At 45.7% G+C, this 15,569-nt stretch overlaps 1 protein-coding gene across 1 annotated transcript in view; it reads right to left on the bottom strand.

Annotated features, from left to right (window-relative positions):
* Nucleotides 1–15,569, bottom strand: part of LOC115077813 (zinc finger protein 436-like) — a 186,336-nt gene that overhangs the window by 35,155 nt on the left and 135,612 nt on the right. Inside the window, exon 7 of the mRNA XM_029580099.1 lies at nt 12,003–12,104. Within this exon, the coding sequence (XP_029435959.1) occupies nt 12,003–12,104 (102 nt within the window). The remainder of the gene's footprint in view (nt 1–12,002; nt 12,105–15,569) is intronic.

The following is a 15,569-nucleotide window of genomic DNA, read 5'->3' as shown; positions in this document are numbered from 1 at the left end:
GACTTCGCCTGATAGAGGAGATAATTGCTCCTTATCTACCTCTATAATAGGCCTCTCAGGGGTTAAATTTGCCGACTGTGAGTAAAACCCCGTTATCACTGATTGAATAGGGTTGGGTCTCGCAGGTATTGAGGACTCCTGCTTGACCTTTCCCTTTCTTTTAGTATGCGGCATTATGCTAACCAAAAAGTGTTAAAGTCAATGAATCTGGGGTTACTCACTCTTCTGTAGCAAGGCAATTTTCAGCTGAAGAGGTTCAAGAGGTTCCGATATCGTGGGAATAAAGTCCTGGGCGCCTTCTTCGCCTTCGCCGGCCTAAGCCGGTCCAAGCCGCGCGCCCCTTACGGAGCGCGCGGCTTAGGCAGCGCGCCGACGGCGACGACGCGCCGTCTGCAGTTCGTTTTAAAGGCAGGCGCAGGCTGCTGACGTCACTGGGCGTCCTCCTTCCGGGTCTAGAGCCCGCAGCTGTTCCGAGGGGTATCAGATGGTAAAAACAGACCGTCAAGGCACCAGCAGCAGGTTACTCCTCTCTCTCCTCTCCGCTCAGCAGCTCCCGGGGGTTTCCAGCGTCTGCAGCTCGTTTTAAAGGCAGGCGCAGGCTGCTGACGTCACTGGGCGTCCTCCTTCCGGGTCTAGAGCCCGCAGCTGTTCCGAGGGGTATCAGATGGTAAAAACAGACCGTCAAGGCACCAGCAGCAGGTTACTCCTCTCTCTCCTCTCCGCTCAGCAGCTCCCGGGGGTTTCCAGCGTCTGCAGCTCGTTTTAAAGGCAGGCGCAGGCTGCTGACGTCACTGGGCGTCCTCCTTCCGGGTCTAGAGCCCGCAGCTGTTCCGAGGGGTATCAGATGGTAAAAACAGACCGTCAAGGCACCAGCAGCAGGTTACTCCTCTCTCTCCTCTCCGCTCAGCAGCTCCCCTCTCCTCTCCGCTCAGCAGCTCCCCTCTCCTCTCCGCTCAGCAGCTCCCTCAACGAGTCTTTTAAGTATTAGTCTGGTCTCTTCTTGTAAAGTCATTAGTCTAGTGTTATTTGGGGATTTGCTAAGCTTTTGTAAACATCCATGTTTTTAGCTCTTTTTTGAATGTTTTTAGATTCTGTTGTGTTCTTAGTTCCGTTGGGAGGGAGTTCCAAAGCTTGGGGCTTCCTAGGGAAATAGCTCTCTTCCGAGTTGTGGTAAGTTTGTGACCGATTGGTGGAATATTTATTAGGCCTTTGTTCGCTGATCGTAGATTTCTATTTGGTGAGTGAAGTTTTATGAATGCACTGAGCCAGTTTGTTTGTTTTTCATATATTATTTTTTGAATTATGGATAGTATTTTGTAGTCAATCCTGTATTTTATTAGCAGCCAGTGTAATGAGATGAGGGTTGGAGTAATAGGATCGAATTTTCTTGTTCCGGTGAGAATTCTGGTGGCTGTGTTTTGTAGGATTTGTCTGATGGTGGGAAGAGGTACGTTGAATAGTAGAGAGTTGCAGTAATCCAGGTTGGAGAAAATGGGTAGTTGGAGTACTGATCTGAAACATTGTGTGACAGGAATGGTTTTAAGTGTCCTAGTGTTAGGAGTTTGTGATATCCATCTTTGATTTTTGCGGATATGTGGTTCTTGTAGGATAGTTCTTTGTCAATTTTGACTCCAAGGTTGCGTGCGTGGGTGACAGGAGATATTGCTGTGTTATGATTCAGTATTTTGAGTGGTGGCATGAGCGTAGGATTGTTTTTTTTCTTTCCATCATGATTATTTCGGTCTTATCAATGTTTAGGATGAATCTCATGTTATTTAGCAATTGTTTTATTTTTGTGAGGTAGCTGGCTGTTTTCTTGTAGGTGTCTTCTAGCGAGTTGTGTATTGGGATAAGTATTTGGATGTATTCAGCATATATGAAATGGTTTAAGGTTTTCTAGGAATTGGAAGATCGGGAGAAGATAAATATTGAATAGCGTCGCCAATAGTGTGGAATCTTGTGGAACTCCTGTGTCCAGGTTTATTTTCTTTGATAGTGTGTTGTTGATTGAAACCTGGTATGTCCTTTGAGATAGATATGATGCAAACCATTGAAGTGTTTTTTCCTTTAGTCCGATTTCGGCGAGGCAGTCAATCAGTATTGAATGGTTTACTGTGTAGGATTAGAATGTAGCTGTGGTCATTGTCGAAACCTTTAAGGACGGTGTCATTTAGTGATAGTAGTAAGGATTCGGTGTTTAGTTCTTTCCTGAATCCGAATTGAGTGGGATGAAGAATGTTGTTCGTTTCTAGGTGGTCACTGAGTTGTGATTGGATGATTTTTTCAATGATTTTGGCAATAAATGGTAAATTTGATATTGGCCGGTAGATTAGCGGGTTTTCCGGATCGAGGTTGAACTTTTTAAGGATGGGTTTGATAATTGCTGATTTTAGGCAGTCGGGGTAGATTCCTTCGGTGAGTGATAGGTTTACAATTTCTGTTAATGTTTTGGTTATTGATGGTTCAATTGCTTTGATTGTTTGTATTGGTATGCTGTCGATGGGGTGCTTGGCTGGATTCATTTTTTTTGATGATTTTTTAGACTTCCAGTGATGATGCTAGGTCAAAGTTGGGCCAACTTGATGTTTGGTTGATTAGTATTTTTGTGTCTTGTGTGTTGTTGTTGAGGTTGTTGTTTGAGGTTTTTGATTTTTTCATTAAAGAATTCTGCAAGGTCATTGCTTGACAGTTTGGAATTTGGTGTTTTCTGTTCATTGGCAGATTTGGAAAAGTCATGCACGATATTGAATAACATTCTTGGGTTATGTTGAAATTCATTTATTTTTTTTGTGTAGAATTCTTTTTTTGCGTTATGTATTAATTTTTTGGAGTATGCTAAGTGTGCTCGGTATGTGTTCAGTTGTATCGCTGTTTTGTTATTCCTCCAGGTTTTTTCTTTTTTTTCTGAGTTTACGTTTGGCTGATCTGATGTTTTCGTTGTACCATTGGTTTTGGTGCTTAGGGTTTCTTATTGTTTTCTTTATCGTGGGGTTTATCTTATCAGCTACTGCTTTAGTAATGTTGAGCCATGATGAGGTGGCGTTTTCTGCATTAGATAGGTCTAGGTTTGTTAGTTCTGTTTGTAGATTTTCTTGGAGAGTCTCTATGTTAAAGGGTGGTCTGTAAGAGAATGATTTAGGTGGATTTTTTTATGGTGTCAGTGTACAGTTGGATAGGCTGGTGTATATTAGTGAGTGGTCTGACCATGGTATGTTCGTGGTATTTGTGTGGTAGTTAGACCATGTGTCAGTATTGATGAAGACGAGGTCTAGAGTGTGCCCTGCTTTGTGCGTTGGGTCTTTGATGATTTGATTAAGACCAAGTGTTGATAGTGCGTCTATTATCATTTTGCATATGTTGGAGTGTGGAATTGTGTCGACGTGCATGTTAAAGATTCCTAAGATGATGATGGGTTTGTTGATTGTGAGCTTGGATAAGACGAATTCTATTATTGGTGAGCAGTTCTGATCCAGTGAGTTGGGGGGGCAATATACTAGGCATATCTGTACTTGTGGTGAGTCGAAAAGTGAAATTTCTAATGGTAGGCTGATGTTGGTTTGGAGTAGTTTCATCTGTAGGTTTTTTTTTTGTGATTTGTGATTAGCATTAGACCTCCTCCTTTCTTTATTGGTCGGGGGATAGAGAACCTTCTGTAGTTGGGGTTCTTTTCCATGTTCTTCTCTCTTTTGACGTCAGGTGACTGTGGCCTAACTGCATTGGTTCTTCTTCGCCAGCAACAGGACCTGAGGGAACAGACCTGGGTGTAGGTTTAACTCAAGTTTCACCCGGAAGGGGTCTTCTGGGAGACTTGGTCTCTTGAACCTTGTCACGAAATCGGCGATTAATCCTAGTTGCCAGCTTCACCAGTTCAGCCAAGGTCTCAGGCATCTCACGAGCAGCCAGCTTGTCTTTTAAACGAGAGTTCAATCCCTCAAAGAAGAGGGTCCTCAGGCATTTAGGGTCCCAATGTAATTCAGACGCCAGTATCTTGAATTCTATGGCGAAGTCAGATAAAGGTTTACTATCTTGCTTCAAGTGCACCAACGAAGATCCTGCAGTAGTATACCGGGCAGGATCATCAAAAACTGATCTGAACAGTTCAAGGAACCCAGCAAGTTCATGAAGAATGGGATCATCGTGCTCCCCCACAGCAGAGGCCCAAGCCAACGCTCTTCCGTCCAGATAAGACAAGATGTAGGTGGTCTTGGCATAGGCTGTAGGAAAATTAATAGGTTGCAGGGAAAAGTGCATGCAACATTGGTTGATAAATCCTCTACATTTCCAAACTTCCCCTGAGAAGCGTGTTGGAGCAGATAGAGGTACAATTGTCTTGACTGTCACTTCTGGCGGTGTAACTTCTTTACCTGTGATGGTTGGTAAGTTCATCTGTGCGTGCAGCTGGTTAAATGCAGCAGTCAAATTCTCCAGCACGTTCTGCTGTTCGGAGATGCGCTGGGCCAGGCCTGGAATGGCCTGCAATGTGGTAAGCTGAGTTGAATCCATGGAGTTAGCAATCTGTTATGGTTTAGTGGTGTTTGGGTGGATTCTTCGGTACTGTGGCAGATGACCATGCCCACGGGGAGGAGCCCCATGGGGAGCCACAGTACTGGGCTAGACTCAGGACGCACAAACACAAAATTAGAACTTTTATTGTACAGCTGCAGTATACCACCAGAGGTGGCAGTAGTGAGGTGATCCAGAGGTAGCAGTCCAGGGACCCTCGGCAGAGGGAACCTGTCTCACCAAGTTGGTATAGGGAGATCCAGAAGTAGGTTTCCCAGCATGGCAATGCTGTAGATGAGACAGACTGAGAATTAGATTACTCACTAGATGGTAGCTGTAAGGTTAGCGATTCCACCAGGCTGAAGTAGATGGTAATAGGCACCGAGGCAGGGAGAGCAGGCCCTCGAGAAGCGAGTTCCTGATCCCAGAAAGGCACCTGAAAGGAAAGCAGAGGGCCTCCGAGGAGCAGGTATCCAGGTTAGAGAATACCCCAAAGGGCAGAGAGGGCTTCCAGTGGCAGCAAAAAAGCAGCAGAGTTGCTTAGACCGGCCGAGACCAATCCTTGCTAACTCAACGAGCTAGCAAACAAGCGTAGGCTATATACCCGGATGTTGTGACGTCACTCGAGGGGGACGCCCCTGAGGTTCTCGCCATTGCAGGAATAAAGACGTGGGTAGCATGTGCGCGCGCACCCTAGGAGGCCCTTGAGGGAAACATGGTGGGAGGCAACGCCATAGCCGTTCCGGGGACGCTAGAGAGGCTAGCAGACGCGGCGGTAGCCATCTTCCCAAGGCTTGCGGGAGGAATCGAGAAAAAGGTTAGGCACAAGGGGCGAAGCCATCTGACCATGACTGACGTAACAATGGAATCATTAATTTTGATACAGAGGAACATCAGAGTGGAGGATGTGGAACATAGGAAAAATAATTTGAAACTGATGCAACAAAGCACTGGCAACCAATCTAGTTCTTAAAGGATAGTAGAAATATGATCAAATTGCTTTAAGTCATATATTACTTTAGCTACAGTATTTTTTAAGTACTTGAAGCTGTTGGGTTTGCAATACTGGCAGACCCAAGAAAAGGGAATTACAGTAATCTATTCTGGAGATGACCAAAGACTGAATCAAAATTTTCAGGTCATCACAAACAAGAAGTGAATGCAAATGGTAAGCATATCTTTAAAAACTGAATGACTTTGGACAACAGAGGATAGGTGATGGACCAGGCAGCTCCACTGACACCAGGATAAAAACTATTTTCATTTAAAGATGCAAGCCCTTCCTGCTGAGGGTTTCCTGGCCAAAACTAATGTCTTCAATTTCCTTGGGTAAGGATAGGGATGCAATCAGCGCGCACTCAATATCTAAGCTTCTGTTGAGAGAGAGAAGCTTTGGATAGTACAGATGGTCCTTTTTCTTGAGTCAATAAGATTGAACAGCCTCAAGAGTAATCAGGGGCTGATGGACAGCTGTACTAAGTACAAGAACTACATTTGTATGGTCAATGCTGGGGCAATAAGTATTAAGCAGGCCCGATCTTTAAGCACTCTTTGCATTGGAGAGTCAGTAGAAAAGCATACATTTGTACGTTTTTTTTAATTTATTTGTACGTTTTTATATACCGAAGTTTAGCTAGAAGCCTTCACTCCGGTTTACATTTGAAACAACGTATTACATGTGTAGAAACCATTGGTAAAACAGAACAGTAAACTGGTATACCTATGAGTTACATATAATGAGATAACTGAGATAACAACATAACATGAAAAATAACAGATGGGGACGGTTATAGCTTTGGTTATGACAACGTATGCGTATGGGTTCAGTTCAACAGATTTTCTAGCGGCAGATTGGGTTTATCGTTAGTGGAAAAGTGTTTAACAGTCCGTTATATGGTTTAAATATCAGTAATGGAATGCGTTAAATATATATATGTATGGTTCAAATATCCGTAAAGGTATGGGGTGTTAATTGTGGTGTGGGAGATTATCCGATCCCGTCTTTGAAGGCTTGTCTGAAGAGCCAGGTTTTGAGTTCTTTTTTAAATGTTTTCGTGTTATTTTGTAATCTTAGGTCTTCCGGTAGTGAGTTCCAGAGGTGAGGGCCTGCGAAGGAGATGGCTCTGTTTCTTACAGTGGTATGTTTGGCGGTTGAAATTGATGGCATGTCAAGTTGTAATTTGTTTGTTGTTCTTGTATTGCGTTGGGAGACGTGTTTCTGGATGATGTTATTTAGGCCTGTGTTTTCATTATTGTGTATTGAACTGTGCATAACAGTAAGAGTTTTATATTCGATTCTGTTTTCTACAGGTAACCAGTATAGGCTTTTTAGCACCGGAGTGATGTGGTCAGATCTTTTGTGACCGGTGAGGATTCTGGCTGATGCGTTCTGTAGCAATTGGAGTGGTCGAATGGTAGATTTGGGTAGGCCTATCAGTAGTGAGTTGCAATAGTCGAAGCTGGTGAATATGGAGTGATTGAAGAATGGTTCTGAAGTCAGGTTGGTACAGTAGGGGTTTTAGGTGTTTGAGGATTAGTAACTTGTGGAAGCCTTCTTTGATTTTCAATGTGATGTGTTTTTTGAAGTTAAGCTCTGGGTCTAACCACAATCCGAGATCTTTCACGTTATCCTTTAATTTGATGTGTGAGTTGTCAATTTGTATGGTGTGATTCATGTTAATTCCGGAGTATTTTTTTTCGAGTAGTATACACTCAGTTTTGTCCATGTTTAGACATAGCTTCATGTGGTTTTAGCATATTTCTTATGGTGTCGAGGTATGTGGCTGAAGTTTTCATTGCGTTTTCGATTGTATTAGTTACGGGTATGATTAATTGGATGTCGTCGGTGTACATGTAGTAAGTTATGCTGAGACTTGTGAGAAGGTTGCAGAGGGGCAGTAGGTATATATTGAACAAGGTGGCTGATAGTGCAGATCCTTGAGGTACTCCAGTTTCAAGGGGTATGGCTTCAGAGTAGTGGTTGTTGATGTTTACTTTGAAGAGTCTATTTTTAAGGAAGGATGTGAACCAGTCAAGAGTTGTGCTGGATAGACCAATATCTGCTAGTCTGGAGATTAGGATTTTGTGGTCTACCGGGTCAAATGCGGCGGAGAGGTCGAGGAGGATGAGTATGACTTTTTGGCCGTTGTTGAAACCTCTTATTATTGTGTTTGACAAGTTAAGTAGTAAGGTTTCTGTGCTACGATTTTTTCTGAAACCGTGTTGGGCGGGGTGCAAGATGTTGTTGGTTTCGAGGTGATCATTGAGCTGTTTAAGTGCTGCTTTCTCAGTAAGTTTGGCGAGGAGAGGTAAGTTTGAAATTGGGCGGTAGTTGTTGAGATCTATATTCCAGGTGAGCAGAAAAGCATCCAGAGCGAACCTGGGTTTGCTAGGAAGAAGCAATATCTTTCCACTTTTCAGTTTTCCTCCAAAGCAAAGAGGCTGATGAATGGATGCCCCCAAAGGTCGAACAGACTTGATGACTATTGATTGATGCATGGACCATTCATGCAGGCGAAACCCTCTGCTGAGGCAATCTGCCCATATGTTGGAAATCCCCAGAAGGTAGATCACTTGTGGAACAGTTTGATGGTCACATGTCCATTCCCATATCTTTATGGACTCTTGGCAGAGAGTCCATGACCTTGTGCCTCTTTGCTTGTTGAAATAGAACATGTTGAAATTATCAGTTTCAATGAGAATCTTCTTTAACTGTGAGAAAGCTCTCATGACTTATCTGATTGCTCGAAGTGCCAACTCTCTGATTTGAAACTGTTCCTCCAGTGATGACCAAGTTGTCTGGCTTTGGAAGGGACCTATGCTCCATCCCCATCTGTTGGTGGGCATATCTGCTGCTAATCTGACCTAACGGAGAAGTAGATGGAGGGGGGGGGGGGCTCTCTCCCATAATGTGCACAGGTCTAACCACTACTGGAGCTCTCTTTTAATTCTCTGTGAGACATTTACCAGAGTTGTCAACAGTTGAGTTAACTAGTCCCATTGGGAGTGGAGGCTCCATTGCAGGATGTGCATGTGGAGGCCAGTTAAAGAGACTACATGAACTGCTGCCACATGTGGCCTAGATCAACTAGCACTTCCCTGATCTATCTGCAACCAATGAGCTAGGGACCAGAGGACATCCACTCACTCAATCTGCCGGAAGAAACGCTCTCTCTTCTGTAGAGACTCTATGTGTGCCTTGATGAATTTCATTCTCTGAAACAGAATCCGGTCGGAGCAGGAGCTACTTCTTGCGTTTGGGACAGAGACGATTTCCTTTAACTAAATGCCAGCGAAGAGAAAGGGGAAGGTGAGGGTTTATCCTTCTCTGCCTTTACTCTCACCTATTCAGCAAGAAATAAGCTGCTATATGACCTTACCTTCAATTAAAATACCAGGAACCGAGGATCCTGATGTGCCAAGCAGCTTGGGAGGGCAGCTCGAGCCGGCAGAGGAGGCTTCACTGAGCCCCAACCACAGACCACCAGCTGCGCAGAGAACGAGCGTTGGGAGCCCTGGAGGAACTCCCGAAGAGGTCATCAGTTCCGGTCCAGAGGCGGGAGCTGTGCAAGCTCGCGAGGAGGAACTGGGAGCGGAGGCATTCGGCCCGAGAAGGAAAATGGAGGACTGGTTTTGATAAACCTCTTTGGTAGGGGTGAGGAACAACAAGCCACCGGCGGTGAGTCCCTGGGAACCCTTGCACGGCCTGCAGTGGTCACACTAGACATATTGTGGGAATTAATGGCTGGAATGGCAATAATATTAAAGGTCTCAATGAGAAATTGGACAATATTAATTAGAAATCAGCAAGATATTCTCCATACTCAAAAACAAATAAAAAATTAAGTGGACAGAATTAAAATACTTGAAGAGAAAAAGACCCAAGAATTCAACGCGGCTGTGGTTAAGGATAGAGAGATTTTATCTAGACGGATTGAGACTCTTGAAAATAATGCCAAGTGCTTGAACTTGCGATTTCTTAACTTCCCCAGAATGGTAGGGGAAGTACCGTTGGTCAGGCCAATACAGTACAGTGCGCTCAGGCGGAATGCACTGTTAACCCGCGTTTGGACGCACGTTTTCGACGTGCTAGCTTTACCCCTTATTCAGTAAGGGGTAACAGCACGTCAAAAACGTGCGGCCAACCCCCCCAAAACTAATAGCGCCCACAACATGCAAATGCATGTTGATGGCTCTATTAGTTATTCCTGTGTGATTCAGTAAGTAAAATGTGCAGCCAAGCCGCACATTTTACTTTCAGAAATTAGCGCCTACCCAAAGGTAGGCGTTAATTTCTGCCGGCACTGGGAATGTGTACAGAAAAGCAGTAAAAACTGCTTTTCTGTACACCCTCTGACTTAATATCATGGCGATATTAAGTCGGAGGTCCCAAAAGTAAAAAATTATTTAAAAAATTTTTTAAATTTTTTTAAATCAGCCCATGGCTTGAAAACCGGACGCTCAATTTTGCCGGCATCTGGTTTCCGAACCCGTGGCTGTCAGCGGGTTTGAGAACCGACGCTGGCAAAATTGAGTGTCGGCTGTCAAACTCGCTGACAGCCGCCGCTCCTGTCAAAAAAGAGGCGCTAGGGACACCCTAGTGTCCCTAGCGCCTCTTTTTACCGCAGGCCCTCATTTGAATACTAAATCGCCCGCTCTCTCACGACTTTTACTGTATCAGCTTCAGTAACAGTTAAAAAGTTTATGCTAGAATAGCTTGGCTTTACTGAAGTGGATCTTCCAGTGGTTAATCAATGCTATTTTCCTCATCCCTCAGGTGTTGGAGGAGTTGGGGGTTAAACTTGACTCAGGAGGAGTCAGACAATGAGGGAGTGAATCCGGTTCTGGATGGGCTGCGTGGTCCTCCCAATGCCTAAGAAGATTCAGAAGCTGATAAGCCAGGAGTGGGATTTTCTGGATACAGGCTTGAAGATTGGTAGAGCTATGGTGAAGCTCTATCCCTTGATGGAAGAAGACTACGATCCCGGTGGCGGGGTTGGCTGCTCTGAAGGATGTTCAGGACACGAAGCTGGAGATTCAGCTGAAGAGCATGTTTGAGGTGGCTGCCTTGAGCCTACGGGCTCAAGTTTCCTCTTCCAAGAAATTTCGCCTTTTTTTTTTTTTTTACTTAATTAAAACCAAATAAAAAGGGTACTTGCCTGAATAGAGGCTTGCAGGAGGGGCCGTCGGAGGCAAGAGGGAGCCAGTCCCCTGGCTAACAAAACCTCCAGGAGCAACGGGCTACACAGAGAGGAGTTTCCAACCCCCCCGGACTCCCAGCTCAACCCGAGGGATGGCCCACAAAGGAACCTAACACCTCGGGGAGCTACACCAACTTCTCTTCATATCTCCAGTCAGAACTGCAGGTTTGCACCTCTACCATCTGCTGGAGACAGATTGAGGGACTGCAGGTAGCACTCTTGGTTATGTAGAAGTACTTCAAAGTTTTTGTTCTCTTCCTCCATCTGCTGGTAGGGATGCAAAACCCACTTGTCTGGACTGATCTGAGTATGAAGAGGAAAATAATTTCACTGCCTTCCAAGTGGCTTTTAGAGTTGCTTTAAAAGTGCTGTTCTTAATACACAAATAATTGTATGGGGTTAGGTCCTGCTTATCTTAAAGATAGACTGAATTGATATATTCCTTGCAGGACATTACACATCTTGCAAAATACACTGTTGGCCGTCCCACTTCCTTCTGAAATTAAATATGCAGACACCAGAATCCAGACATTCTCATATGTGGGACCTTTTCTCTGGAACTTTCTTACCAGAGCAAAAAGGCTTGCGCACAATTACCAATCATGAAGAAAAATGAGTAATACCTCTCTTTTTAATAGTGGACTGATTTCTAAAGCACCCAGTTCTTATATTTTGGACCATACACTCAGTTATGTTTTATAGGTTTTCCCTACTAATACTACTAGGATCTAATTTGTATGTAATATAGAATTGTTTTGATACAAAATATATGTCTTGTATGTCAACTATTCTAGGCTTTTAATATGTTCATTGCTCTGAGTTCTTGGGAATATGGAGCAATTTATAAACTTACATAAATAAAATTTTCACTAAAGAAGTAAAATTTTAGAAAAGAACTGGGATGAAATGGACTAAGGGAAATCTCCAGTACTAGTGTGAGAGTGAGAGATCATTCTATGCGAGGGAATAATAGGGATGGCATATCAGCAAAATCCAGCTTGCTTGGGGAGGGGAAGAGGAGGAGGGAACACAGGGGAATAAGGGCATAACTCCAAGCAGAGAGAGAGCTTTCCAGAACAGCTGTGATCCTGAACATTTGAGAGGATCGGCCTGGGGGGGGGGGGGGTGTTTGTGGGAGGAGCATGAGAGGAGGCTCAAGGCAGTAATTGAAAGGTCTAGAATTGAAGGGTCTAGAATTTCTGCAGGTACTCAGTCTCTCTCTGTTCCAGAGAAGCCTGAAAGTGCAGACTATCTGCTTAGAGATGCAGCTTCTCTGAGGCTCTCCAGGACATCTCTCACCTGTCATGGGGTCTCTTCTCTCTGAGTCCTGGTCTCCTAGGGGATATGTCTCTTCTTCCTCTTTAATGTTTAATGAAAGGACAGATGTGATCATCGGGAGGTCTGATAACACAAGAGACAATTATGTTATTGTGAATTCCTCCATTACACTCCGAATGAACCCTGAAATAAAATGTGTTTCAATCCAGAACATTCCATATATTTAATATTTTTTCTAACTTCAGAGTGCAGACCACTGAAAAACTGCAGACTGAGGGAAATCTAATGACTCCTTCCCATAACCTACTACCGAGGCTAAAAGTCGCCCTGAGAACCCCAAGAATTACGTCAAGGTTCACTCACAGGATCACCGAAAGGATTTCCCCATAGATCTCAGAGGTGTGCCCTGATGGAGGAGGAGAGAGGCCAAGGTGCCATCGGTTATCCCTTGCAACCACCACTCTTCTCTAGCTAGTCCTATGCAGTGGACATTTCCAGTTAAATGCCATGAACCACCATACCTGGGAACTTTTAATTTCTTGTCACCCTGAGATTGACGTGGAAGAAGGAGGAGGAGGGAGGAGAGGTGCAGCAGCATGTGCACAAATTTTCTCACACACACACATTCAGCTCATACTTTTTTTTTTTTTTTTTTACAAAATTCAGCTCATTCTCACTCCTCTCATTCTCCCATACACACACATGATCGCTCACTTACTTCTCTCCCTTTCACACCCATACCCATGCTCACTTGCACCTTCATTATTCTCCCTCTCCCACATGCACTCTCTCTCACTATCCTCACCCCAAACCCACCAACAACAGCAGCCTCCTCTTTCAGGGAAGACAGATTTCCTACAACCTCTTCTACACAGGCCCAATAGATGATCTCTTTCCTTCTGTCATGGGGTCCTATGCTCTCCCTCCTTACAGCCACAGGACCCACAAATTTCTTCCTTGTTCAGGGATGGAGCACGCGCCTTCTCCTTCTGTGCATGCGTAGGCGCATCCCTTCTTCGTTCCAGAAATGGCCCACACTCCTTCTTGTATTGGCGACTTAATGGACCTTTTCTTTCCAGCACGGGACCCACACTCCCTTTTACTTCTGGCTGTGCTAGCCTAACAAATCACCTCCCAATCACGTGCCCAGCGATTTTTTCTTCTGGGTCTGCTTCTGCTACAGCATCCAGAGTTTTCTGATGTTGGCCTTTAGAATTCCAGAGTCTTCGGGCCAAATCCAGAGAGTTCCCAGGTATGTGAACTACAGCTCCCTTCAGAGTTCACCCCAATGTTAGTAGGTGTCACTACAGTATGATGGCCGTTCAGGGACTGCCGTTGATGCTTCTGCAGTATCTATTTGTTAGCGGAGTGGACCCCTGAACCGAGGCGAGGTTGGCGCCACCTATAGGAGGGAGCCCCCTATAGGTCCTCGTCAGTAGGTGGGTGCTGGCGAAGTGGAGACCCAACAGGATCTTCACCTGTACCAACGCTCGTTCCCCGCAGGTTGAGTTCTTGGGTGCTGGGGCCAGCAGGACAGGTGCGGGTCTCGACGAAGGCAATCCTTGAAGTAGAGCGGCAGAGGCATAGTCAGACAGGTCAGCAGCAGGCAGCGGAATTCAAGAACAGGCCGAAGGTCAGGGCAGGCAACTAGGACGGAGGGTCAGTGAGCAGGTTGGAGGTCAGGGCAAGCAGCGGACGGAGCAGAATCCAGGGCGAAGCGAGTCAAACCAGAAGCAAGCCGAAGGGAGATGAGGAGCTGGAGCAGGAGCGGGATCACAGACAGGGAACCAGGAACAGGATCACGACAGGAACCAGGTGCAACTCTCTCTCAGGGCTGTGTGGGACCTGTTGCTGAGGCGAGGAGAGAGTGACACAGTTGGGCTTAAATAGGCCCCTGCCCAGATCGGTAGGCGGGGACCCCGGAAGCGTTTCCTCGCTGCTGGCCCTTTAAGTTAGGGCAGGACACGCACGTGCCTTGGGGGGGGGGGGGGGGGCAGCCGGGTTGAAGGCAACAGTAGCTCCCTGTCACGCGCTGGTGGAGGAGATCTGTCGGCGGGCTGGAAGCAATACAGGTGAATCCTGTAGCGGTGGGTGGAAGAGGCTGGCCGCGGAGGTTTGTGGCTGGCCGCTGTAACAGTACCTCCTCCTCTACACCCCCTTCCTGGATTCTTGGGTCTCCTGGGGTGGTGGTATGGAAATCTCTGAGCAAGCTTTTGTCCAAAATGTTGGAGGCAGGTTCCCAGGTGTTTCCTCAGCCCCAAAGCCCTCTCTGGAAATCAGGTATTCCCATCTTTTGCGACACCGTCGGACATCCAGGATTTCTTTTACTTGGTAATTCTGGCCCTTATCTGATGATAAGTTTTGCGGGTCCAGGAGCTTCCAGCGAGGCCTTAACAGCACCAGGGGTTTAAGCAAGGAGATGTGGAAGTTATTGTGAATCTTCAATGATGAAGGGAGCCGTAGCTGGTATGTGACCAGGCCGATATGCTTGATGATTGAAAAAGGCCCAATATAGTGGAGGTCCAGTCTCATTGAGGGTACTCTAAGTCTGATGTGGCGGGTGTTAAGCCATACTCTGTCTCCTGGACTGAATAGGGGAGCTGCCCATCGGTGCTTATCTGCCGTTTCTTTCGCCTTTCAAGCCGCCACCTGGATCATACTTTGGGTCTGGAGCCAAAGGTCTTGGAGTGGCTAGGCGGATATCTGAGCTGCAGGGGAGGGTACTGCCAGCGGTATCAGCAGTGTTGGGGAGGGTTGCCTCCCATACACTAAGAGGAATGGCGAGGAGCCTATTGCCGAGTTGAGGTGAGAGCTGTGAGAAAACTCGGCCCAGGGGAGGAGGGAGGCCCAGTCATCCTGGCGATTGTTGACAAACGAACGAAGGAATGTCTTTAAGGTGAGGTTGGTTTGCTCCACTTGGCCATTTCCCTGTGGGTGGTATGCCATGGTGAAGTCTAACTGAATATTGAACTTGCAGCACAGTGAGCGCCAAAACGTAGTGGTGAACTGTACTCCCCGATCCGAGGCAATGTGCTGTGGCAGGCCATGCAGTCGAAATATATGAGTGGAAAAGAGCCTCGCTAGATCCGAGGCTGAAGGTAGACTAGGGAGAGCAATGAATGGTGCCATCTTCAAAAAATGGTCGATGACGACCCAAATGACACTGCAGCCGCTTGAGAGGGGAAGGTCCACCACAAAATCAGTGGATAGGTGGGTCCATGGTTCCTTGGGAGCCGGCAGTGACTGTAAGAGCCCCCAAGGGCATCCGATCATAGGCTTTTGCTGGGCGCAGACCAGATAAGAGTTCACAAAAGCTCTCACGTCCTTTTCCACGTGCGGCCACCAGTAGTATCGGCGCACACCAGTATTTACCTTGTTAAATTTTTGCTAAATCTTGTTCATCTGCACCTTCAGCTCCCAAGTTCCATAACCCCTGTTTATTGTAACTTATCTCCTTCCTTAATGTTAATGTTATAATACCCCTGTTCCATGTAAACTGAAATGATATATGTTATGTTTCATGAATGTCGGTATGGAAAAGAGTTAAATAAATAAAATAAATAAATTATGTGAGTTTTTGTCATCTAG

This window comes from Rhinatrema bivittatum, chromosome 16 (genome assembly GCF_901001135.1).
Source record: "Rhinatrema bivittatum chromosome 16, aRhiBiv1.1, whole genome shotgun sequence".
In the NCBI taxonomy this organism is placed as follows: domain Eukaryota; kingdom Metazoa; phylum Chordata; class Amphibia; order Gymnophiona; family Rhinatrematidae; genus Rhinatrema; species Rhinatrema bivittatum.
The sequence above is the reverse complement of the archived record's forward strand: the minus strand, read 5'-3'. Positions and strand labels throughout refer to the sequence as shown.